Source organism: Kogia breviceps, chromosome 3 (assembly GCF_026419965.1).
Source record: "Kogia breviceps isolate mKogBre1 chromosome 3, mKogBre1 haplotype 1, whole genome shotgun sequence".
In the NCBI taxonomy this organism is placed as follows: Eukaryota; Metazoa; Chordata; class Mammalia; order Artiodactyla; family Physeteridae; genus Kogia; species Kogia breviceps.
Genome location: NC_081312.1, coordinates 81,299,332 through 81,325,796, shown reverse-complemented (window position 1 = coordinate 81,325,796; position 26,465 = coordinate 81,299,332). Strand labels below are relative to the sequence as shown.

Here is a 26,465-nt window from a genome sequence, read left to right as displayed (position 1 = left end):
CAAATGTTAGTTCTGTGTTCATACAAAGGATTCAGGGATTATCTGAAGGTATGGAGCTGGTTGGCAAGGGTTAATATTAATTCTATATTTCCCATTCATTTTTAATCTTAAGGGTGCTCAGAGTCTTTCATAACGGTGTCATTTTCCTCTGAAATTGACTAAGATCTCCAGTGTCAGACCTTCTTACAATTAGGAGGAATGGGTTAATACTGAATTTCCCAAGAGTTTTAAAAGTGGCTTAAGAATTATTTCTATTACCTTCTTGACTATTATTGGTACTGTTTTTGTAACCTGAATAGTTCTTTGTTAACAGTATTTATCATAATGAGATTTGACCAATGGAGAAAAATACTTTTGAGTAAAATCTGCAAAGTGCGTTTTGACCATCTACTTTACATCTTCATGAAGTTAAAGAAAATAGTAGAAATCAACAGGTTTATAAATATCATGATGGGCTTCTCCCCATAGCATCTTTCAATTGCTGCCCTAAATCATTTCATTCTTTCAGAACTTCACTGCAAAAACTGGGAGAATCCCCACTCCTACGCCTCTGTATTGTAAGCTGTATTTTCCACTAAAATCTGTTTTATGCCAAATAACAGGTTTATGGAGATTTAACTATAATCTGCTTAACATTATTTTTATCAACTTTATTGAGGTATAAGTTTCATACTAAATTCACCCACTTAAGGTATACAATTTAATGAGTTTTGACAGTTGTGTATACCTATGAGACAAGCACCATAATCGATACTGTACATTTCTATCACCACCCAGAAGTTTCCTTGTACACCTTTTTAGCCCATCCTTCCCTCTGTGTTTGTCCTCAGTCAACCACTGATCTGCTTTCCATCTATTTGTTTGCATTTTATAGAATTTAATATATTTGGAATCATATAGTATGTAGTTTTTTATTTGCCTTCCTCTATTTAGTGCAATGACTTTGAGATGTGACACATTGTATGTGTCAGTAGTTTGTGCTTTTTTATTGCTAAATAGTATTTCAGTGTATGGATATATCACATTTCGTTTATCCTTTCATATTAGTTCATTTTAAGAATGGAAATAACTAGCATTTATTGATCCACCTTTGATGTGTTAGGTACTGTGTGAAGCTAGATGTCATGTATAAAGTTCCTAAGCTTGTTAATAAGTGTAAAGCACCTGGTACAAGATAGGGATTTAATAATTACTCTTATTACTTCATTTAATTTTCATAATTAACTTATTGGGTATGTATAATTCTTCCCATTTCATAGATGAGGAAACTTAGGTTTAGAGGGCTAATCTCTTGACCAAGGCCATACTCAACCAGTAAGGAATAGATCTGGAAATTCAATACAAGATCTCTTTTATCACCCAGCTCATGCTTCTTCCATTGCATCAACATTTTCCCCCAAGGGTATGCTCCTCTGTGATTATGTGTGGATGGGGCTGAGGGACAGAGTGGAGGGGCAAGGAGTATGTTAGAAGTGAGCCTCCAAAAGAGGCTACTACAAACAGAGTAGTACAGCTGCCCCCCAAAATACAATAAAGTCAGAAATTTAGAAAAAGAGTGAACCAAGTATGTAGGGCACTTTTCCAAATATAGGGCACCTCTATCGCTAATTATCTCTTTCAATAAAGTTGCTTCTTCCAGGCAGTGTATGTTATAGGAAAATGCCTTTGAAATTTATAAAACATCAACTCTATGACCAGTTTTCAACTCTTAGAGACCAACATTCATAGATAGCTTCTGTTTCCAAGTTTTAGATATAAATGCACAAAGAATAAAACATATTCCAAGGAATATGAGAGTTATCCATCCATTCATTTAATTAACGTTTAGGCGTATACTATACCCATAACATTATACAAAGTTCTAAGAATGTTATGAAAAAAATAAAAGATATGGTGCCTGACTTGAAGAAGCTTATGTAGAAGAAATGTAGGTGTGTGTGTGTGTGTGTGTGTGTGTGTATGTGTGTGTGTATGTGTAAGTCTTCTGGAGATATTCTGGTAGCTAAAGTAAGCCTTGAAAGAGGTAAATAATTTGGACTAGTGTTCTGCTATAATCAATAGGATTGAGGGTGGAGAAGGATTAAATTCATTACCATATTAAGGTCAGTCTACTTTCCATCAATGCGTATCTTTGTAAACTAAACAGTATAAAATCCATCCCAAATGTTTTTGAGTACATATGTCTGTCCATATGCAAGGTGCTAAGATGCCATTTTTAAGTGGCCTAGAAATCACATTGTTTTGAAGCAATTCAGAAAAGATTATGGATACCTTTAAACTCAGCTACTAGACTTTTATACTTTGTCCAGCATGCTGTTTTGAATAAGGAAGCAAAATATATTCATTAAAAAAATATAATGGCTTTATTGAGATACAGTTCACACAGTATATGATTCACCCATTTAAAGTGTACAATTCGTTGGTTTTTAGTATATTCACAGTTGTGCAACCGTCACCATGATCAATCTTAGAATATTTTCATCACCCCCAAAGATTATATACTCGTTAGCAGTCATTCTCCATTTTAAGTGTACTTTTAAAGGGCCTCGTGTCTGTGTTTTTTCAGTCCATAGGCTATATGAAGAATAGTCAATTTACTCTATCTTAGATTATTCTTACTAAGCAGTCACATTATGTTTCCCCATAGGACTATCACATGTATGTTGTGGATATCTATTTACATTACATTATAAAAATATACCTGCTTGTTCTCAAATCATAGTAGATTTATTTAAAACAATCATAATAAGTAGAATACCTAAATGCACAGTAGTTACTTTTTAAATGTTAGCAATTTAGCTTATAAGCTTGTTAAACAAAACCCCAAAGTTTTATTAGGAAACTCTGTTGTGTGAAAGTGTTCTTTGAAAAATGTACAAAATATAATGTTCTAATAAATAACACACATATTCCACTTATGGTATGTTAACAGTTTAAAAATATTCACCTAAAACCAGTTATCAACTTCACAGGTACTATTGTTCTTTTTTCTATATGTAGAAAACTTTCCAAAGGGAATGTTGATAGATAGTCCAATCTGTTGTCTTAGTAAGCATTATTATTATCACAGAGATGGCTAGCTTTTGTTTAAAGTTAAAGGATTTTTTTTTGAAATTATTTAACAGTGTCAGTTACAAAGTTGTACTTTCATTAAAATATTCTATTGTTTTCATTTTACAGTAATTGAGAAAGTGGAAGAAATATTCAAAAAGTCTTTTTTGTTGTTGTTATTCTGCTATTTGAAATGGTATCTACTGATATAAATTCACAGAGAAATACCATATTAAGAATTCAGACTGATCAACTGATATTATAAAAATGTATTGTCCCTACTTTTGTTTTAGATAGCAAATAAGATAATGAAGTAAGGATCCTAAAAATTGAATGAAATAATTTCTGCTACAGATAGAACTTTGCTTTTTCGTTATTCCCCCTAATGAATTTTATTATTGGTTGATATTTAATGTTTCATTTAATATTAAAGTATGCTAAGAGAGATAGTAAGATATAAAATCCTATAGTTGACAATAAAATGAGAACATCGTTACTGTTACATACTGAACATACAGATTTAATATAATTAATACATTCTTGGAAGCAGACTAATTGTATTCTAATTTCATATAAAATGTTAAAAATACAGTTGGTCTTTTGTAGGAAATTCTTTTTGCAAATATAAAGGCCATATCTTTCCTTGAAAGACCTGTTGATTTGGAGATGTTAGCCAGCTATCTTTACTAAAACACTTTACAATGCTAAAAATAGTCCACTTCAGTTAAATATGGATATTTTAAAAAAGAAAATCCCAGTTAGACTGCAACAGAAGGACTTTTGTGTGACAATATTTTGCATGATTAAAAATTTAAACAGAATAACAGCTATTTATATTTACAGTTACATGAGAGTAATTACTAAAGCAGACAAAATACTTAGAGCATAATTTAATAATGTTTTCCTCTAGCAAAGGTGCCAAAATTGTTATTTGCATAATTTTCACAATTTGTACTGAAACATAGCTAACTGAAATTGAGAAGTCATCTCTCCCCAACCACCTTTTTTCTTTTATAGGAGATGTGGGAAAGAGACTCAAACATCATAACAACTCATTTTTGTATAATTTCCCATAAAAATCATGACCCTTGTGTCAAACCATTAGGTGAAAGAGATGTGTTCCATTCATACTTTCTCTTTTAGGGTCTTTCTTTCAATGACCAGCCTCAGTCCAACTTCAAGGCTCCTAATTATAACATTTACTGGTTCAAAGATTAACCTTCTGAGAGGGGCATTCTGGGCTGTTGGTAACTTGATCAGCTTGGTCTTCTCTTGGTCTCTCTCTCTTTCTGGTTCTTTGTATTGCAGGAGAGAGATGATGGTATCTGGCACATTCCTAGGATGACTTGAAGATAGCAGCCTTCTGTGTTTAGGGCTGAAAGATTGTGAACTCTGTTAGCTGAAATGCCACTCTGGGGAGGCAAACGGAACATTAAAAAAGCTTTAGCTGTAGGTAGTGTAATGCAAGGAGAGTCAAATTTGAGAGCTGGGACTTGAGTGGACATTTGTCCATGCTTTCCACCTTAATAAAATCTGAGTGTTAACTGTGGAAAGGGCATTTGAGAGATCACTAAAAATGAATCATTAGAGTGCCCAGAAGAGCTTTATTATGATGTCCTGTGAATAACTTCGGAACCTACTCTGTACTTTTATAGGTGCTTATCAGGTAACTGAGGAACAAGTACATTCTATTATCCTCTACTACAGAGATTAGGCAATCTGCTGAATTATAAAGGAAAAGGAATTTACTTTTCTACTGGATTCAGTCAATATCCTTTAGAGAATTCTGTGGGAGGCTAGGGGAATAGATATCCTTTATTGAAATATTTAAAAATTTTCACTAGTATATATAGAATGGATAAACAACAAGGTCCTACTATATAGCACAGGGAACTGTAATCAGTATCCTGTGATAAAGCATAAAGGAAAAGAATATGAAAAAGAATGTGTATATATGTATAACTGAATCACTTTGCTGTACAGCAGAAATTAACACAACATTGTAAATCAACTATTCTTCAATTAAAAATTTTTTTCAAGTGAAATTTTATCTCTATATATAAATTATGAAATATATGTATATTTCAATGAGAGAAATCAACTTAAGTGAAGCATAAATTAGAAATACATATACATTTCAGATGAGAGTAACCAGCTTCAGGGAAGCACAGGCTAAGAGTTTGGAAGCTTTCTTGTTCACTTCTGCTATAAAGGATTAGAGGGTTCCAGTCAATAAACAAAGCCATTTTATGGCTCCTGACGGGTAAATTGAGGGGACTGATTTGGTCAAGGACCAGTATGAGGATGTTTCTGTTCAACAGTTAACAGGATTCAACATGATATGGAAAATACAGGCGTGCAAAACTATACTACGACGCTCACGTTGCCAGCTAAAGCCTAAAACACTGCCACATTTACATATGTGTCCATCTGTCTGTTTTTACACTTTATTTTTCCAACCAGTGGGTGAAGTGGTTTTCATCCAAGCTGCAGTCTGAATTTTTTTTTTCACCCACCACTTTCCATTCTATCATATAGCTGCATATTTTAAAGTGCATGTTATTTGTCTCTGGACACACGTTTACTTGCACAGCCTTGGCTGGGTTTTCGGGTCTCCTCTGGAAGGTTAGCTCATCTTCTCCGGCCTGAGCTTTGCAGCGGCCTGCACCGGGCCAGGTTGTCTCGGGATCACTGAGTTAGGGCGCAGTTTGTTGCCTTCTCCAGGTGGCAGAAATCCCCCAGCGCAGGCCGGGCCAGCGGCCAGGACCACAGTCCAGCCGAGCCAGTGAGAATGGAAGTGCTTTCGGTCTCTTCAGTGGAGAGCCTGCGTAAATCCTGTGTAAATAGAGGGAGGAGAACAAAGAATGAGCCCCTACAGCTCTGAGCATTTGGAGCCATTTGGGGCTGAATTTGCTAAATGCTGCTTATACAGCCTGAAAAGTTGAAGAGAAAGGAGCTTAAAATCCCCTCTTTTTTTCCCTTTTTGCTCATACCCCGGGGGGAGGGTGTTCAGGACCAGGGAAGCCTGAGGTAAGCCGATGAAGACTTGTTTTTTCAGTGCTCTTTTGAGTGTGAAAAAGGTGGCCTGGGTCACTGTCCTCTCTTTTAATGTCGGAAAACCCACACAGTTAGTAAATGTTGCATGTAAACGAAAGCATTTCACCTCTCCTGCTTTCCTCCATGCTAGTGGGCCATGAACCAGTCACTTGAAAAATCACAGAAAAATTTCACTTTAACGTGTCCAGACAGTTAAGCACAGCAGGAGAGTAAAAGAGATCAGTAATTAGCAGGTCTCACTGCTGGCCCCTCACCCCACCTCTCTCCCCTTGCCCTCCCCACATTTCTGGGTCTGTAGCTGCCCCCTCCCCCCAACCTCATCTGATGTGAAAAAGGTAAATTGCAGATTTACTCCGAGGATGGTTCTTGAAAAGCAAGCTTTGTAAGGCTAGAATCTAACATAGAACTGGGCAAAGGCAGCTGCTTCTTCTATTTCTACTTTTACTTCTTCTCCTTCTTCCTTCTTTTTTGCCTCATTGAAAACCCTGATTCAGATTTCTCAGTGGGATGTCCTATGTTAAACTCCTGGAAGGTAGTCCCTGAAAGAAAATATCTTTTGACTCAGTACATTTTAATCCTGTTTTCAAAGTACCATATTAAAGGGAAAAAAGCATAAAGAATGATGACAGAAAATGAGTTTCCTAAGAGCTTTGTGTTGCAGTTCCATGGCTACAGGATACTTCATTTTTTTTTTTTTTTTTTTTTTTTTTGTGGTACACGGGCCTCTCACTGTTGTGGCCTCTCCCTTTGCGGAGCGCAGGCTCCGGATGCACAGGCTCAGTGGCCATGGCTCACGGGCCCAGCCGCTCCGCAGCATGTGGGATCTTCCCAGACCGGGGCACGAACCCGTGTCCCCTGCATCGGCAGGCGGATTCTCAACCACTGCGCCACCAGGGAAGCCCAGGATACTTCATTTTTTAACTGTAATGCTCCGAGTAACCCAAACAGCCTGGGCAAGGGGCAGCCACTGTATCCCAGGAGTCTCTCTTCCCCATTGGATTTGGGCAGGTTTGAGGAATGGAGCACCGTTTTCAAAAAAAACAATATATGACACGTGTCCCAGACATGTAAGGATCATCTCTGAGGAGGGCCATGCCTTCCTGAGCAGTAAAACACTGGGCATGATACACCCAGTTCCACTAGAGTAGGAAGAGTGGTGTGAGGGAGCCCGAGGCTGGGTGGCTGGCTTACCAGAGCCAAGGACTCCCTTCATGGACCTTCTTCAAAGCAAGTTACATTCTCATAGGGGCCTAATAATATGTCTCAAGGCTCTTGCTGCCAATTTGTCCATCCCACTAACATTTGACTGTTTACTCTGTGTCAGGGCTTGGGAATCAGGGCCCCTGCCTTGAAGAAGCTCACAGTCAAGCAGGACAGACAAATTAGTAGACAGATACATTGCAAAACAGAAAAGTAAATATAGCAGAGGAAAGGAACAAACTGCTGAAGAAATCAAAAGCATAGTATACCAGCTCTGTTAACGGGAAATAGAGAAAGCTTTACAAAGGAGGTTCCTTTTTCATTGGGTTTTGAAATTTGAATAGGAGTTTGCCTGGGCAAAAAAGAATGGGAAGGATTAAAAAAATGAAGACAAAGCGCATTTTTGGCCAAGGGCACAGGGCTAAAGGCATGGAATTTTGAAAGATCCCTTGGCTCAGAAAAGTTCTTGAACAGATACTCCTATTTCAAAATCATATTTAATTTGAACTTTAGGTCTACAGGGAACAATAATACTCCTGCAGATAATGGACATAACTGTAAAAATATGCATCTGTTTGTTTCTTGGTTCATAGTTACTTTTAAGTGTGCTGTCACCCACTGTCTCTTTAGTTCATGAATGTCAGTATATGCCTCACTCTTGGGGTTTGTTTCTTGAGCAGTGAGGGCTAACCCAGAATCTAGCTTCACTTTTCACCTCTTCTTGTTTTCCTGGCAGCCTAAGGGAGAGGATAGAGGTTGTGAGCATGGGCTTTACAGGACAAGCACCTCTCTGCCACTTCCTGACTGTGTGACCTTTGACAAGTTACTTAATTCTTTTGAGTCTCAGTTTTCTTTATATATAAAATAGAATTGATAATAGTAGTTATTTCATTCATTTGTTGTGAAGATTGAGGACTGGAACATTACAAGTGTCCAGTGAAAGTTACTTGTGATATTGAGGATAATGAAAGTGACAACAGTATTGATAAGGAAGAGGAGGATCCTGTATTCTAGTGAGACAGAAATGGTGTAGAAAAGGGACTACGCTATTGAACATTAAACACTAACATTTAAGAATTCTATAAACTCGTATATGTATATATATGTGTATGTATATATGACTGTAGGCAAAAATGTGCAGTTCATCTACAAATATATTTGGATACTTATGGACAAATTAGTGACTTCTTTGAAAAAGGTAACAATATAATTTATATACTTAAAGTTTATAATCAGACATATAAATATCTATATATTCATGAATACACCTAAGTTCTGGAAGTAGGTTGGAAGATACGTGTGTGTGTCTGAAATTAGTGAATTTACATTGCCCAAAATAAAAATGATAATAAATATAGTGAGTTTCTATTTATCAAAAAAGAGAAGGGAAAAAAAAGCCATGTTCTTTCAGGTGAGATATCACTGTTTTTTACAGTATATATTTTATATGAACGTATTTAACTATTAAACTTTGTCCAAAACTGGGAGAAGTGAGGATTAAATAATGTGCCACCGACTTACTCAAAAGAAGTACAAATGCTATTAACCAAAACATGTATTCATTTGTCCTAATATTTCTCTGAAAGTACAATACTGAGAGGTTACTTTCAGATGTTTGTGATTTGACAGGGTGCCAAATGCCACAGAAGCCTTATTCTATCTTTAAAAAGTGACTTTAAGGCAGGGAATACATCACTTTAGTTACAGCTCCGTGAAGTAGTTCATAGTACTGCACAGTGATGACATCACAGCCTTGAGATCCTGACTGTATGGACAGTAGATGCTCAAATATTTGCAGCATCTCTGGGCTCTGAAGGTCAGTCTGGTGCTGTCCATATAAGGGGCCCCACTTGGACCACAATAAACCCATTATAAAAATTCCGAGTCTTAAAGACTCTTGCTGTAATGAATATATCTAAAGACTGTACAGACACTGGCTTACTTGTTGTGAGAGAAAAGTTTGCACATTTCTGTTTGAACCTGGACCAGCCTGGACCAGTTCTAGCTCAGTCCCAGCCCCTGGGCCCTAGATCTAATCTCTCCTCTGCACTTAGATCTTTACCTGTAGGATCAAGCCTGGTTTGATAACAGAGTTCAAATGAGGTAATGCTTTGAAAAGTGAAAAATAACTTACAATATGTGAGAACACCAGTGGTAGTAACATTGGACTTGGAGTTACCTGGACTCTGGTTTATCCTTGATCACATGTAGCTGTGGACTCTTAGGCAACGATTTAACCTCTTGGCCTCAGTTTCTTCACTGATAAATGTCGGGGCTGTTTTTCCGGGGAGGTAGGGAGGTGGAATAGGAAGAAAAAAATGGACTAGGACCCTCTTGGCTGTTGCACTTGCCCTATATTTCTGATAGGGCAGAAGGCCACATCCCAGTGGTATTGGACTCATCGTAGCACATCACCACTGTTTGTATCGTTTCTTTATTCCAAGCTGAGCAGTTGATGTCTAAAATATGGACAGATTTTTGGCTAAATAGGGTTAAGACAATATGCTGATGAAAGGAAGTGGTGTCCTTTTGCCTGGGCAGTTTTTATGGCCCAGAACTGTATGGATTGGGAATTTCTGCTTAGAATCATCTGAGGATCCTCTCATTATGTGCCCATATCTTTCCTTGATTCACTGGCTACATAGCTACAGAAATGGATTTTGCCTACACCTGGATACCCATGGTATCCCAGGATTAACTTCCTTGCAACTAGACTCCCTCAGTATTGCTCTTCTAGGTAGGTGTAGACTGGGGCTGCTTCCCCTGGCAGTGGCCTGTTCTGAGCATAGTGTGCTCAGCTATGGAAAGCATCTGTGACCTCCTCCTCCAGAGCATGGGTGTAAATCCAGCTGGAGATGCTCTCAAAATACCTCAGAGTCTTGAAACAGGTGGAGGACCCAGAGATTAGATTCAGGCCTTTAGACAACCACCACCCGGGGTAGTGGGCTAAAGGGATATTCTCTGTGCCCTCCAACAGTGCTTCGCAAACTTGAGTGTCATCAGTATCACCTGGAGTGCTTAGTAACCCTCAGACAATTGTCTGGCCCCATCCCTGGAGGTTCGGATACAGTGGGTCTGGGGTAGGTCCCAGAATTTGCATTTCTGGCAATTTCTTTGCCACTGCTAATGGCGCTGGTCCGTATTCTGAGAGCCAGTGTTCTACAGCTTCTTTCTTCCTGTTTAACCCTCACCATCAGAAGATAAGGTGGGGCTACCTTGTGTTGGCCAGTACCTGTGATGGAGAGCACCACGGCTTTCGCACAGTGAATAAGGCCCTGGCCAGATTGTAGTTTCTCACCGTGACCACTAACCCCATTTGTGGCAGTAGAATAGAATTTTAACTATTCACCTGTTCTTGAGGTTGCATCTTATCTCAAATTAGAAGGTCATCTAGTTCGGTGGCTTCCAAAAGCCAGTTTAAGAACCAGTGCTAGGCTGATTGTGTAACCAAACCCAAGGAACTTGTTAAAAATACAAATTCTTTGTCCCTGCCCCAGGATATTTTGATTTAGTAAGTCTGGGATAAGGCCTGGGGACCTGTGTTTTTAACAATCTCCCCTGATAATTTAGTCCACTTCAAAGGTATCTATCCACAGGCCTTGAGTATTTCTTTCCATGGTCACACACAGTGCGTTCAGTAACACGCAGCTATTTTGAGTATCTTTGCCCCAAACTTAGACTGTGCCTTTAGTCAAGGGATTAGCAACCTTTTAAAAGAAGCATGCCCAGTAGTTCTTTATTTAGTTTTTCCCCATCAGAGGTGGCAATGCCGGTGGAATGGCCTTGGGTCAGCCCTTTAAAAAGGCTCTAATGGGCACTGAGTTCTTCAAAGAAGTGCCGTTCCTGGCATGTTTGGAAGTGACTACCTGCACTCGGGCAGCCCACCCAGCCCCTTCGGGACCATGAAGAGTGCAGTCGCCCAAGTCTGGGATTATCAAAGAGACGGGAGGGCCCTTGAATAAACTCATTGATAAGTTTAGCCCTTTACTCATGCAGCAGACCATCACTGGTTGTCTACTCTGGCTCAGACATGAAGGTGTGCTCTCAGGATAAAAAGATAAACAAGACACAGTTCCTGCCCACACCATGGATCCCACACTTCTGAGTCCTAACTTCAGATGCTTAGATACATGCCATTATCTCCTTTTCCTCCTCTGACACGTGCATCTGTGCCCGTATACACACCATTTTCAGCACAGAAACTCATTTGGCACAGATGCCAAGGATTGCCAACTCAGCCCTAAAACAAGGAAACAATGTCCGTTTTAAGGATTACTTTAGTATCATCTGCACGGTTTTGTTTTAGGTTGCAAATCACACAGTTGCCTTTAAAAATTTTTTCTTTTAAAAGAAAAATTGCTGTTGTTAGTCCTCTGTGCTTGGTTCACAATCCATTGGAGGAAAAAACAAATTTATTGTGTGTTTGGAGAAGAAAATTCCTATCTTTATAGAGGTATAAACACTAATATTAATTTAAAAATCTAATGTCTAGTATCCGGTTATTATAAAAATAGGTGCATTTTTCTTTACAATTATTTGTCACACTGGATCCAAATTCAAATATTTTACAACGTTTATATACATTTATATAAAACGGACCGCTTTATATTAAAATGTATGTAATGCTCCTGTCTTCTCCAGTTTAAGTCAGTCATCAAAGGATGCTCAATCCAGCTATATTTTTTTTTTCTTGAGCTAAATATAGTGAATCATATAGTTTGAAGGTGTTACCAGCCCTCTTTGCTTTTAAGCAACAGAAAATGTACTGTGGAAACCCTGTCTCTCATTTTTAAGGTCATTGATTGGGTTAAAAAGGCAAATGCCTTTTTTTCTTGAACTTCCTTCAATTAAGCCGTTAACCTTTAAAAATAAGTATATTCAAGAAATCTATCAAAAAAAGCTAAATGAGATTTTTAACAAAATCCTGACAATTTCAGCTTAAACATATACACAGAAACCATATGTGCTTAGGAAGAAATATACACACACAGGCATTGTTTACAGTGTGTGTTTTTATATTTGGAAGACATTGAAGGAAGAGCCATTCCATACATACATTATCTGAAATGTACATCCAGATAGCCCACATAGATTTTTCCATCCAGAGACAAAGATATCTTTATCCGTGGTAGGTCGACAGACAGACTGACTTCAAACTTGCACTTGCAGTGTGGGGTTTTTTTCCCTCATCTCCGGGTACTGCTTTTCAAAATCGCCTCAGGCTATAGAACAGCACCTCAGATCCCCAAGGCCCACTGCCTGGCTCCTAATAGCCACTCTCCATCTGTGTCACAGGAACAGCTGATGAGATCGCTTCAGTGTCTGTATTTTGGAGAGCATATCCACCCAGGTTAAAATGCTAGGGTTGCCAAGGAGCAGTCAGAAGCCATTAGTGTGGGTGAGAATTTGCCTTGCAGCAGTTCCTTGGCATGGTGGAAAGCGTGTATGCATGTCCCTGCTTGAGCTCGTGTGTGTGTGAGTGTGTGCGTGTGTGTGTGTCCTTGTGCAAGTGACCCCCTCGTGTACATGGTTGTGTAGGGAGGGTAGACAGATGAAGACTAGACTCCATCTAACCAGTATTCAAAAGTCAAATGCCTTTGTTTCCCTGTACTCTGATTAGTTCTTTGACTACTTGGGGTCCTTTCCACTCACTTTTTCTTTTTTTTTTTTTTAAATCATAACAGACGGCAAAGAAAAAGAGAACAGCAACTTCGGGGTCATGCTCTAGTGTTTGGGCAGATGGAAGGGAGCTGCTTTGCCTTGGGGCAGGGTGGTTGTAATGAAGTGGCCTGTCAGTCTGTAAATAGTGAGGGTCATCTCTTCCATGTGATGGAGGGTATCGCATTGCAGTGAAAATGGAAATGTCAATAAAATTAATCTGCCAGCTCTTTGCTGTGGCTTTTCTGCTTCTCTGGCCAAAGAAGGTTGAGGGTTTTCGTGGTGCGAAAGGAAAAGAACAGGTACAGGGAAGCCCACCAAGCAGACGGGACAGGTTAGGAGGCGAGGGGCCTGTGGCAGGATATCCCATGTGGCCCAATCCGGGAGGAGGAAGCTGGTCTGGGAATGAGCGGTCGATCTATAGCATTTCCCTGGGAAGCTGCGGAGCGTCTAGCTCTGGCTACATTGAGCACAGAGTTTATTGTTTTAGGCTTTCTTGGACAAGGTTTTTACTTAGCATGGGATTTATGGCATTTACTGCTAATGAATGTCTATTCTTAAATTACAAAAACCCCCATCTCAGCGCAATTCCCAGATGTCCTTCCAGGACCCTGGCTTCTTAAACACCAGCAGGGAGCATAAACTCTCCACTTCTCTGTTTTCCTCTTTCGTGTGGCTCCAGGCTAATGATGTGCAAGGAAAACACAGCCATCTATAAAGCCCCAGTGCTGTCCCCGTATTCTTCATTTATTTTGCATTTGATTATGCCACAAGTCGGATCTTGTTTCTTTCCTTTTTTTAAAGTTATTAGTTCAAATATTAATGTAGGGATATGGCATATATTGCTCCTCTTGATTGATGCCTTCCCAAAAACAGGAAGACGTGCTCGTATGAATTTTAAGAAAGTAGGGGTCCTGCAATGCCTTGCCAGAAGAGTTTTTCAGATACATAATTTAGATGCCCTCCAGGCAGGCTTTCAAGGCATTTTTGCTGGAGGGCAAGAAAAAATAACTATGACTGTTAAAAGTAAATGATTTTTGCTAATGCACAATTAATGCCAGAGAAAAAGCACAGAAGAGAAAGATGTTGATAGAAACTTCTGATTAAGTGAGCACCCTACCTTGATGTGCATCTTTTTTTTTTTTTTTTTTTTAATGATAATGATCAGTGGTGCAGAGAGCTAAAAGTTTTCATGTCATGCGGATGCTGAGTCCAGGGTCATCTGAGGAGTGTGTGAATGTGCGTGCTTAGGAGGTGACAGTTCTAGGAGGGGCTGAGCAGGCAGTGTGTTATGTGCAATGAACAGTGACACAGTTACTGTCACCTATGCAGGCAGCCTAGAATATATAGACTACAGAACATTTAACTTGATTACCCTACAGTATGTGTTCACTCTGCACATGGGATGCATTTTCACTGAATGGGTTTTCTGATGGCGGTTTTCCCACACTGGATTCCATAATTGACAAAGAGCTACTGCACTGTGTCAAGAGCACAATTAGAATTGAATTAATGATATGGGCGAGTGTGAGACACACAAAATTAACATTTGAAGAGGTCTGGTTTAATTTTGTCTTTTACATATTTGTGTCTCCAATTATACTTTAATGAAAGAGAATATACCCGCTTAATGGATTTCTTTCAACAAACTTAGCTGAGCTTGTCATTAGCTGCTCGTTGTTGTTGGCACCCTTTCTGTGTTTTCTCTAATGTATTTTCATTTCTTTCTACTAGGGGATGGTTTAGACAACAGTGTAGCCTCACCTGGCACAGGTGACGATGATGATCCAGACAAGGACAAAAAACGCCAGAAGAAAAGAGGCATTTTCCCCAAAGTAGCAACAAATATCATGAGAGCATGGCTCTTCCAGCATCTCACAGTAAGTCAAGATGAAAGAGAAAAATAAGTTTTGTTGTTTTGCCTTCTCCTAGCAAGTTAGATGGGCTCATACAGATTTTTTTGAAAACAGTGCCTGTTTTCCCTTTCTCGAAATCTGATGGTTAACAGAGTAGTTAAGGTTTAACTGACTCTCACCACCCAAAGAGTACCCTGAAGAAAGGAGGAGTTTTTGTTTCCATAGGTCAGGAATGGACCTTATTAAAAATGGTCTAGGGCCCTAAACAGTATATATAAGTAAATGTGTTATTTATGCTAAAAGGTATGAGAGCAACTTCAGATAATGCAGCTGCAACCAAGGGAAAACAGCTGTAAGAAGCTCATGAATCCATAAACGTAGCCAATTACACTCGTAACGAAAGCCATCTCCTCTAGCAGGCAAAAAAAAGCACTTTGCCACATGCATGTCCAAGCTCATGGTACCAGGGGCAACTCTAATTGCTGAAGCAGCTTGCAAACATGTCACATGTTTATATGACAAACGCAGAAGGGTTATAGGTGCTATAACGCCTTTGTTTCTAAGGTAGAGATTAAAGATTCGTTTTTAGCGGTTCAAGTCCATTATCTTATAAGCCGATCCTGTTCACTTGTGGGAAAAGATCAACTATGTGCAACATTTTTAAAGTAACAGTTTATCTTCCTGTTTGCAGTCGGTTTTATGCATCATTTTCTACATACCATTGACTCTAAGACCCTCATGACAAAAACATTACAATATATTTTTACAGAGGAACTAGGCACTCATATTTTACTGTTCATTTGGAAATTCTGGGAAAATGGTGAAGATGTCAGAGGCTGTCTCTTGCTATGAGATTGTTTTCAGGCCATTCTATTTAGGCTAATGCTTAAAAATAGAGTAGCACATTGAAAGCTGAAGGTCGTTGATTATCCAACTTGTGGGTTGCCATGCTGAATGACATTAGTTACAGTGTCATGGGTCCAGCACAAGGTTCCACTTTTATTTATGGCGGTAGCAGCTGATCTGCTCTTGTAGCAGAGCTACAAAGGGCAAGGGGCGGGGCAGGAGAAGCGGTGGGGAGGTGGGGTGGGGGGCAATGTGGTAGATTCACATTCCTAAATCGGCCATTTTGATGTAAGGACATTAGTAGCAAACTAAGGTGTATCGATCTGGCTGGTGGTGTCAGGATTAGCTGGGAGAACCAACGAGGCTGCCTTGGCAGTGGTTATTCTTGCCTTGCAGCTATGGCCATTTCAAAGGTCAGGGCCCTGCACTGACTGGGCTCAGAGGAATTAGACAGAACATGCAGTCTCTGGGCTGATTACTTAACCAAAGACAAAATAATGAGTCCTAAGCAAATACTGACTAATTGAAAGGGCTGTAAATCCATTACATATTGGTCAGGGATAATCAGGAGTATTTAATCACTTTTATCTATTCAGGAGCACTGAAGCTGCAACAGCAAAGCCCTGAACCTTGCCATGTGGTTATTATTCTCATCATTATCAAAATTACTTCACAGCTGTTCTTTGCTACATCACCTCAGCTGGAGATTTACTAACCTGTAAAATGTTTTTAATTTGGAAGTCCAATGAGTGTGAGGGGAGGGGTTTCTCATTTTTAACTGAAGGTTTGTTTGGTTAGAGTAGCAAGTAAGGAAGGCAGGGTAGGAGCCAGTGGATGGCAGGCATGCCGCCTTCTCCCACCAGCAGCTCACCTGTCTGGCTTCCTCCCTCTGTCTTCCTTCATGCTCGGCCTTCCTTGGTTGAAAATCAAGACTTCAACGATTGCTTTCCAAGCCAACATCCCCATTTATTTTCACAGAACAGCAGGATCTTAGGGAATTTGGCTGCTTTGTTTACAAACCAGGAAACTCAGACCCAGGAAAGGAAGTGATTGGCTCAAGGTCCAGCTGCAACCAGGACCCAAGCCTTTCTTGTCCCCAGCTCTGTGCTCTCTCTACCACATTACGGTGACTTTGTGAAAATCACGATCACCTTTAACAGTTGCGTGTCAGTCTCGCAGCCTCTGTCATCAGAATGCTCAGCGCCAAAGGGGGGAAATATGGAGAAGCAAAGTGCTGTTTGCTTTACTTGGTTTTAAAATTTTCCTGCTCCCCCAACCTTTCCGAATAGAGAAGACATACATTGCACCTCTCTCTTGAGGCCAACTCTCTCCTTCACCGCCCAGGTCTGTGCCTTGAATCTCCCGCGGAGTGTCCAGAGCCCTGCTGGACCTCCTGCCTTGCCCTGTTGGTGTCTTGTCTCCCACCTCCCTGTCCTGGATTCAACCCACTGTGCGCCGTGGCCACGGGCGAGGAATTGTGTGTGGCCAGTGATTCCTGGGTGCTCCTTGTGTCTGTACTATACACTAGGTACTGTGTACTATGTACCTTCTCCCCACCCCGAGGTTGCTTTCATCTAGATAAGTGTGAGGCTTTGTGCAGAATTCTCTGTCCAACTGAAAATTTTAATTAATTCCTGTCCTTGGAGTGGGGAGAGAAGACTCAAATAGCCTGAGCCGGGGAGTCGGGAAACCAGCATTTCGAGTTCAGTTTTCCCGTGTCCTGCCCGAACCTCAGTTAAGTCAAGTTCTCTGGACCTTCCATTCCCCCATTTTTCAAACAGATCTGCATGTTGCAGTCTCCTTTCCCACACTCATGTGTGTTGGTTACATTCAGAGAACAGTCAGAGCACCTCTGTGTCCCAAACTCCTGGTCATCCTCTCCTCTCAATGCCCCCCTTCCTTTTTATTTTCCATTAAGTGCTTTCTTTTTCTCCTCCCCATGACCTTCTTTCACATCATGCCCCTTTCATTACTTTCTCCGCTGGCTTTGTCTCTCAGTCCGTCTCTCTGCTCCCCTCCCCAGCCTTTTCTGCACCTCCCTTGTATGGAAGGAAATGCTCCTGGGCTTTTTCTTTGAAAACGTCTTCCCTCTTCATCCCCACGTCACCCCAACTGCAGAGAAGAGGTTCAGTAACTTTGATGAAGATGGTTCTGTAAAACTTTTACTTCCCAATCTTTAATGAGCTGAAAGATTTACTTGGCTATAATTCTGAGCACAGAAACCAAGAATAGAGACCCCTAACTAACGACATGTTAATTTAGACCCCTTTTCTTACATGCACTAACAGGCGTGAGGAAGTCCTTGGAAATAGAGATGCCCCACTATATTTTTCTGTCATTTAATTAATTTCAACTTTCAAAGTGAAATGTTGGCTCTAGCTCACTGAAAATGGATGTAGTCTAAATTATTATTTCATGTAAATTTCTTTACAAGTGCATGATTCAATGTGCATTCCTTCATTATTAGTCTCTTTAACATTATTTCAAACTGGTTTGTTCCCTTTTGTGCAGTATGACCTGTTCTTGTATTACAATAATCCCTGATGTACCCTTTTTTTCTTTCTTTTTTTAAAAAAGAGGCTAATTGAATTATCTCATTATTTTAATTTGTTAAGCAAATGTATTTTGCATCTCAGGATGTGTTCTTAAAGAAGGGGGCTGCTGAGGCTTTGCCCCCTGAATGGGCCATTGGCCCATTTTGACATTCATGCATTCATTAACTAGCAGAACATAAAAGAACTCTGGTTGTATTTTTTTTTTCCAAACACCCAACCAGCATGGAGCAACTTTTCCCAATAAGCCACAGGGGTCTCTCTACATATGTTCTCAACTGCAAGCTATTGTCACCTATTCTGAATACCTCAAAAGGCCCAGAGAGAAAAGAACCTCACCTCAACAAAGGCCAACTGTAGCAATTGTTAAGTCTTAGTCTCAATATGACAAAAATCATTAACCTTCAGTTTTCTTGGAAGAACAAGTTCCACTACAACTGTAACAGTTAAAACAATTTCTCAGATTCCTGTGCACCACCAGCTTTAGGGGAGAAGGTAATAAACTCACAGCTAATCGATGATATTGAGGAAAATATTTAAACTAAATCCAAAGTGGCCTCAAAAAACCAAACTCTTTGATGAATTGAGGAATTTCCATAGTCTGAGTCAAGCACTTTGAACTTGCTTAGTCTGAAGCTAAACTTTAAATTAGTTTGTAGTTTCTAACTACCAATTTCGAAAATGTCCTTTAAACATCACAATAATTTTAAGGAAATGAATTCATATAAATATTTAAAGGCTCACAATAATTTTAAGGAAATAAATCCATGTAAATATTTTTTAGAAATTCAACTAGCAAACGCATCGTGTGTTACTGTTACCCCCCTCTTCTACTGGTGGACGGCTCTGCCTGGCTTCTCAGACTAAGAAATCTAGTGAAGATCGGAGAAAGAATCTGTTGGAATGTATGTGCTTTTGCTGGAGAGTACCCAATGGCAGAAAAACGTAGGGAAATCCTAGGGAAGTATATTCTTTTCCCTAACACATGGAGATTATGATATCATAAAAGTAAGCCTGCCATTACAACTGTTTTTATTTAACTTCAAAGATAGTTAAAGAAAGAAACAGCAAGAAATAATACCCTGGCTGACGGTTTATTCTTAACCATGAAAAACTCCTCCACGCCAAGCAGCCCTTAGTGTGCTCAATTAGGCTCTCAGGCACCTTCTTTTCTCAGGCACTTCTCTTGCCACCTTCAAGAGCTCCCCTAGTTGTGCTGCAAAGAATATATTTGATCATGGAATGAAAACAGGAAGTGCTCACACACAAAGACACCACTTGCTCATACCCGTTTCTTTCTTTTTCTTTCTTTTTTTTTTTTTTTTTTTTGCGGTACGCGGGCCTCTCACTGTTGTGGCCTCTCCCGTTGCGGAGCGCAGGCTCAGCGGCCGTGGCTCACGGGCCCAGCCGCTCCCCGGCATGTGGGATCTTCCCGGACCAGGGCGCGAACCCGTGTCCCCTGCATCGGCAGGCGGACTCTCAACCACTGCGCCACCAGGGAAGCCCCATACCCGTTTCTGACTAAAGATTTTCTGATTTGAAAACATAGGGATAAAGCGCACCCTTAGTGGATGTGGGACTTCTTTCAAAGCTATGTGTACAGAATCAGAAGCAAATTTATTTTAAAGTGATATAATATCATGCAGCCTGCTGGATGCAGGTTCTAAAAACTCTGCCCTTTGATCATGGCAAAATGCTTCACCCCTCTCCATACCTCTGGTGGTAAAAGGAGTGGAATGAAGTGTGCCTCTCAGGTGTTCACCAGTTTCACTCCTTGCCTATTAGAGTTTGTTCATGGGATTTTGTAAAGGTCTCTTTTGAGTGATGAAAATGTGTTTTAAAGTATATTGTCCTACAGAGACAATGCACCCAAGTTATGAGTAAATACAGCTCCATGTTACGTAGAGAAACTTGTTTCTTCTCCAGTGAATTCAAGACCATATGACAGTCAACCTAGTCATCTCACATTTTTTATTGTATTGTATACGTGTATACACACACACACACATACAAACACACAGAAGAGAGAATGGGGGGGGCGAGACTAGACCATTTTGCCTTTTAACTGGTTCTCTTCATCTTGTATAGATCTAGAAGTTTCTTTTCTCAATGAGGCAACACAGTGTCAAGGTTAAAAGCACAGGGCCTGGAATCTGCAACACAGTAGGTTCTTGATCTTGAGCATTGAGGTCTCTTGACCTCAACATTCCATATCTGTAGAATGGGGATAATTTTAGAACCAACGTTGCAGGCATTAAATGAGACAACGTAAAGCATTCAGCTCCATGCCTGGCTCTTGTAATAAGTACATACTATAAAGTAACTATGATTTTGTCTTTTAATCTAGTTGAATAGCTACCAGGAGACTTTGACCAGTTGAACTGGGCAACCAAAAGTATCACATACTTTCCTGGGACTGTGTGAGATGGAGAGACTAGCTTTGCCAGACAAGTCCCAAAGGCCCCTCGGCAGGAGAGAACATAGTCTAACCTCCACCTTCTAGAGCCATGTAAACATTGGATGGCTGCCCAGTGCTAGGTGCTAGGTGATCGCATTAGAGAGTCCTGGTGCCCATGGAAAGCCAGAGCATCCTGGTGAGCCTTCTGGGATGGGGGTGGGAGGTAGAAAAGAAACTGGCTGTAAAATGGTTAGGAACGCCTCAGCTGGGGCCTCCTTTTGGTAGACAACCTCCCCTTCCGCATAAGGGTTCCAGTACGTGAATAGCATTTAGAGTCTCCCGCTTCCTCATAGTACCAGAGTCTTGGCTCTCTGAGAGACAGCACAGTGTGGGTTTTTAAAAAGGGTCACTGGATGTGAAATTAGGCTTAGGTTTTAGCTCTGTGGTCGTGGGTGAGCTCTTCAACCTCTGAACCTATTTCCAGACCTACAAAATGAAAAGAGTAAATATGTGCTCTACTTAGCTGGTTGGGTTGCTGCGAGGCCCAGATGATATGGTCAGTTTGTAAACTGTAATGTGCTGCACGAAGTCGGGTACTTTGGTTTTTGGTTGTGTGCTTGGGACTCCAGCAGCTTGAGGCCTCTGGTACCTCATGAAATCACCACGAGTGAGAGATGCAGTACAGCCTGCCTCGTTCTCCTCTACCCCAGTTTCTCCACTTTTCCATTTCCACAAGGGTATCCATGGAGACACTGTGATAATTTCCATCATTAGACGTCTTTTTAAGGGCCTCGGATGGTAAATTGAATCAGTATTTCAAGGACATTAGTTATTTCTACTTGGAAATTAGTGCCCTCATGATTCTGAGATCTGTCTACTTTAAAACTACTTGCTAAGGGCCAAATTAATCCCAAATATAAAATGTTGGCCTTACTTACACAGTGAAAGATGGCCTTTCTCATATTCAGGGATACAGATGTGCACGGAATATGAGTGGGGCTCATGGGCTGAGACATGCTTATGTGGAAATGCCTGTGCAGAACACACAGCTGAAAAACACCAGCAGAAAGAGCCTCCCGCAAACATGCAGCAAAGTGAGGCTGCCCATAGCCTTAGCCTTCGCATTGTTTTCCTTCTTGCCAGGAGAAAACATCTGTGAATTATTTGAATGGAACCTTATACTAGAGATCGGCTGAATTGGTGTCATCTCTGTTTAATTTTAGGAAATGATGTCACAATGCATTATATAACAATGCTGGGTGATTTATTTTCCCGTGGACATGCTGTCCTAAGCATTCCTCTTTTCTTGCAATGTTTCCAATTAACTGTAAGCTTGAGTGTTCTTCCTATTTCATAATGATTTTGAGGGGTGGGGGCTGGAGATTGGGGTGGGAAGAGTGGTAATTTCAGAGGTTGCCGAGGTTTGGAGCTAATGGCACATCCGTCCTGTTCTTATTGGGACAGGAGGGTACTGAACGTCGGGGCTGTGATCATCCCTGGCAACCTACAACAGTGTTGGTTTTCAAGAATGTCTAAAAAAGAAAGCCTGAACGTTCTGATCCTAGCTGTCCAACGAGCCACTAGATAATTTTAATAGCGACCTGCATACTGTAGCTTCTGCCTTTATCAAAGTTTCCATGCACTCCCTTCTTCAGTAAAGAATAGAGGACATAAGTCAATTCTGTGTGCCATCTGTCGTCGTTTTTACAATTTCTCAAATTAAAGAGACAGGCCAAAAATTTAATGTTATGTTGAATCCTAGAAACTCCTCTAGAAGAAATGAAATTGCAACTAAATTTACTTTGTCTCTCTTGAGGGGAAAAAAAATGCATGCTGCTGTGTCATAACCTTTTACTTGCAGTCCCGATTTGGTATTTAGAATTGGATTATGAGGGGTTCTGCATGTGAAAGCCTGCTGTGTTTGGGACTCAGCAGCCTTTGTCCACATTCTGAATGACTTTGAGGTAAAGTCCCCAGTCCAGTGGCAGCAGCAGTGGCCTTTTGTGGAGGTGATGAGATGTATGGTCTCCTCAATGCAAACACATCTGGTCAGAACATTTCAAAAGTATATCAGACAATCCCATGGATCTCATCTGAGATAGACTTAGAAAATTAAGTCCCAGATTATGAGCTACGAGATGACGGACACATTTTAAAAAATAAGTAGCTGAGGGAGAAGATTGGAGAATGAAATGCTTATTAAATTACCATCAGAAAGAAACTAAAATAATTATTAGCTCAAAGTTTAGCACCCAATTTCATAAAATATCACTCTAATTGTTTAAAAATACGTTAAGGAATTCAAGGAGATGGAGAATTGAGGACCCTTGAATAAAAGAAAATAGAAGGCGTGTGCATATCTGAATATTCAGCTGTTTAAAAACTCCAAGAATAGAGTGCCATTAAATGCTGTTTAGTGAAACCCGTGAATATTCATTCAAATCATAGAGAAAATTTCCATTTCTTCATTCCACATGACTACAGTTTGCAAGTGTATTCTGTGGAGACGTGGAGCTGTGGGGACTTAAAGTCCACTTTGACTCGGTTATGAGAACACTCGCTGTCCTTCAGCTTTGCTGCAGGATAGGGTCATAAAGTGACCCTTAACATTCAGGATTCATTTTGATTTTAGCGACTGTTACTGCACAGATTTCAGAGGACTCCTGGAAATGCCCTATCTTCTCTGTGCTGTAGTCTCTTTTTGCAATTTGAAACAGATTATGATGTGCAAGATGATATCGAGCCCCACTGCTCCCATTAAGAAATAGTGACTTGGGTAGGAAACCTTAGGTTGGGTGAATGGAATTTGCCATGTTACATTGACGTGCTGCATACCACTTTCTCAGCTGATTGGCAGCGGTTGTTTACAGTATGCAGAATAATCACTGGCACCCTTTAAAGGTGTATTATCCTCTTAACACATAATAGTAATGCCATTTTCATGCTTTTACATTTGCTATTCATATTTTGAACTGCCAAGTCCCAAATCTGCCAGAACTAATTTAAGTTGTTTTTATCTAATAGTGGATAAGTTGTCAAATCACAATATAATGGCAGATAATTTTTCTTAAACTATAGTTTTACTTCTTGGTTATAATAGATAATGTGAATATTTGTTAACTCTGACTTGATTGTCCACAGAAAGAAAAATTACAACTCAAGAGACTATTATTATGGAATCCTGTGATGACAAGAAGTGAAGAGAATGTTATCTAGTTATTCTGAGCATTATAGGAAATTAACATGAGCCACTAATCAGCCCTCTACCAACCACCCTGACCCTCAAATTTACGGATACTTGATTTGCCTAACATAGCCAGATAATGGAGATCTACCCTTGTTAATCCCAGCACAAAATTTTGCTGCTGCTCTTAATTTTAATACTTCAGTTATCTGATTATAACTATCTAGACATATTTACTTCTTGCATCATTCCCCTACACTCACAAGTATTCCAGAATTAATTTTGACTTGGAAATATCTGGTGATTCCATTACTAATAGTTTAGAAAAGGGTACTCCTGTAACTCTGGTCATCCTACAATTGTAAAATGGCTTACTTCTTGCCCTGGGACACCTGGTGTGACCCTGTCATAAGCCAACAACAACCCAAGTGTACTGGGGGTGGTGCTACACTAGTGTTTCAAAAAGAAAAAGGCTTTTATCAAACAGAATATGTGAATGCTGGATTATTCCCTGTAAATTTGGTGACATATGAAAAGTTACGGGCTCCATTTCAGTGTTTCAGGATACCTGCAGGCAGCTCATGAGTTGTTAAACTTGTTTTAAACCCTGCCTCTCAGTGAATTTAAAAAAAAAAAAAAGTGGCAAGAAAAGAATGCATGGGCTGTATGAGATCATTATTAGTCAGTTATAAGCTCAGTTTAGTTTTTGCGTTAGTTTCTAGGAAACCATAAATTTAGACCCATGTGGCAAAATCCCACCGATTACTTGATGGCATTTTGATGAAGACCACTCTTATCGCTTAATCCTGATGCTTTTATGTTTGCTGGTGAACCACTTAAGTGATAATCAAATATGACCATGTGGAAAGGCATCAGTTTTTAATATGACCTTTGTTACCAGCCTGGGAATCCTTTCAAAACAGTTTGGACTTTTTTTTTTTTTTTTTTTCTTTCCCAGAGCAAGTTTAAAGGAAAGTGTGATTTAGTTCTCTTTGGTTCATACATGCTTATACTCTCTTATCAATGTCTATCCCAAATACCCCCCTGCTTATTTGAAATATATATAATCAGTTAAATAGAAAGGGGCTGCTTAAATTCTCCTGAATCTATGGTTCGGCATGATTGGAGCAGACAATGGAAATGTTTGGAATTCATCACGAATCAGTGCTTTTCTTACCTTTAGATATGGAGGACAATCTGTTAATTCTTTGTGCTCTACAAAAACAAACAAACATTTGAGGGCAGGGAGAAAGAAATTCCTCCTGTTTATAAGACTGTATAAATATACCAGAGGTAGCAGCATTCAGAGCAATTCAGTCAGCCTTTTGCTCTCTGAGTTATCTTGGGCAAGTCAGTTAATTTTCTGAGCGCTGGTTTTCTCATCTTGTTGTTTTGAGGGTTAGCTGAGATTAGAAATAGCCCTTTGAAAAAAGCAGAACGCTTTGCAAGTATAAAATGTTCTTCATGAATGTTTTCGTATAATCCACTGAAATAATTAATTTGCTCTGTCTTAGCTCCATGAAACCTGAACTTGGATATGGGTGAAACACTCTTCAAAGAAAAATATTGTACTCGTTTCTTTAGACCTAAGTCTGTTTTGGAATGAGGATCAAATCCTACCATTAGCATGATACATACAAGGAAAAGGGAAAAAGATCTTGTGCACCATTCATACTGTGGCGCAGTGTTAGAGGCATCATGAGTCAAAGTACCTTTTGAAATTTGCATAAACTCAAACTTAAGAGAAAGAACGAGATGATAGCAAACTAACCTCACTATAAGCTTATTCATACTCACATTATTATAACTTTGGGACCAGCTCCTTGGAGGTTTGGACATCTTTGTTCTTTATTCATAAACTTTTCATCCTGAGAATTAATGGGTTCACCAGCTTGCCACTTTTCATCCTGGTGAGAATGAACAGTTTTACATCTCAAAAAAGGCAATCTCATAGGCCCACTCTAAAGAAGGTGCAGTCCTGTGAGAGACACAGAATTATCTCATTGCAGCCAGAGACTAGTGGGAATATTATTATTTTTTTGAAGATAGTTTCAATCTGGGTGCTAAAATTAGGCTACATTTGATTCTACATTCAGAGATTTGTGGATGCTACAGCTTTTAAGACAGAATCCTCTGTCTGAAGCATAGAATATGTATGGGAGAATAGGGAGAAAGTTCGGAAAGGTATACTGAGGCCTTAGGTTTAGACACATAAGCCAGATACCTGGGTAGAAAACTCTGTGGATGTTAGAAATGATGAGACTGCAGTTTTAGAGTGTGGGCTGATCTTTGTAGAAGCAGTGCTTGAAACCATGGCATTGTATAAAGGTAAGGAAGGAAGAGAGCTCAGAGAGAGGGGATTTGAGGATAGAATCTTTTTTAAAACTACATTTAAAGGGAAGAAGAGAGAAGGTAATGAACAGAGATAAAGAAAGCAGATTGGTAGGAGCATAATCAGATCATGTGAAGAGAGAAGGAGTTTCAAAGTAGAGGAAGTAGATTCTGTAGAAAGATCAAGGACAATGATATTAGCTAAAAATAAGCCTTTGGATTTGGCACTTGGGAGTCGTGGTCTATCTCTGAATTCCATGGGACCGAGGAATGAGCAGGCAAAGTTGGAAGGGAACAAAGGAAGAACAGGGGACTGTGCGTAGGGGTGGCAG

At 39.9% G+C, this 26,465-nt stretch overlaps 1 protein-coding gene across 15 annotated transcripts in view; it reads left to right on the top strand.

The window, feature by feature from the left end:
- Nucleotides 1-26,465, top strand: part of MEIS2 (Meis homeobox 2) — a 203,124-nt gene that overhangs the window by 46,654 nt on the left and 130,005 nt on the right. For all 15 annotated transcript variants that reach the window (XM_067028936.1, XM_067028938.1, XM_059056445.2 and 12 more), the window contains one exon: nt 14,701-14,846. In XM_067028936.1, coding sequence (XP_066885037.1) covers nt 14,701-14,846 — 146 coding nt within the window. The remainder of the gene's footprint in view (nt 1-14,700; nt 14,847-26,465) is intronic.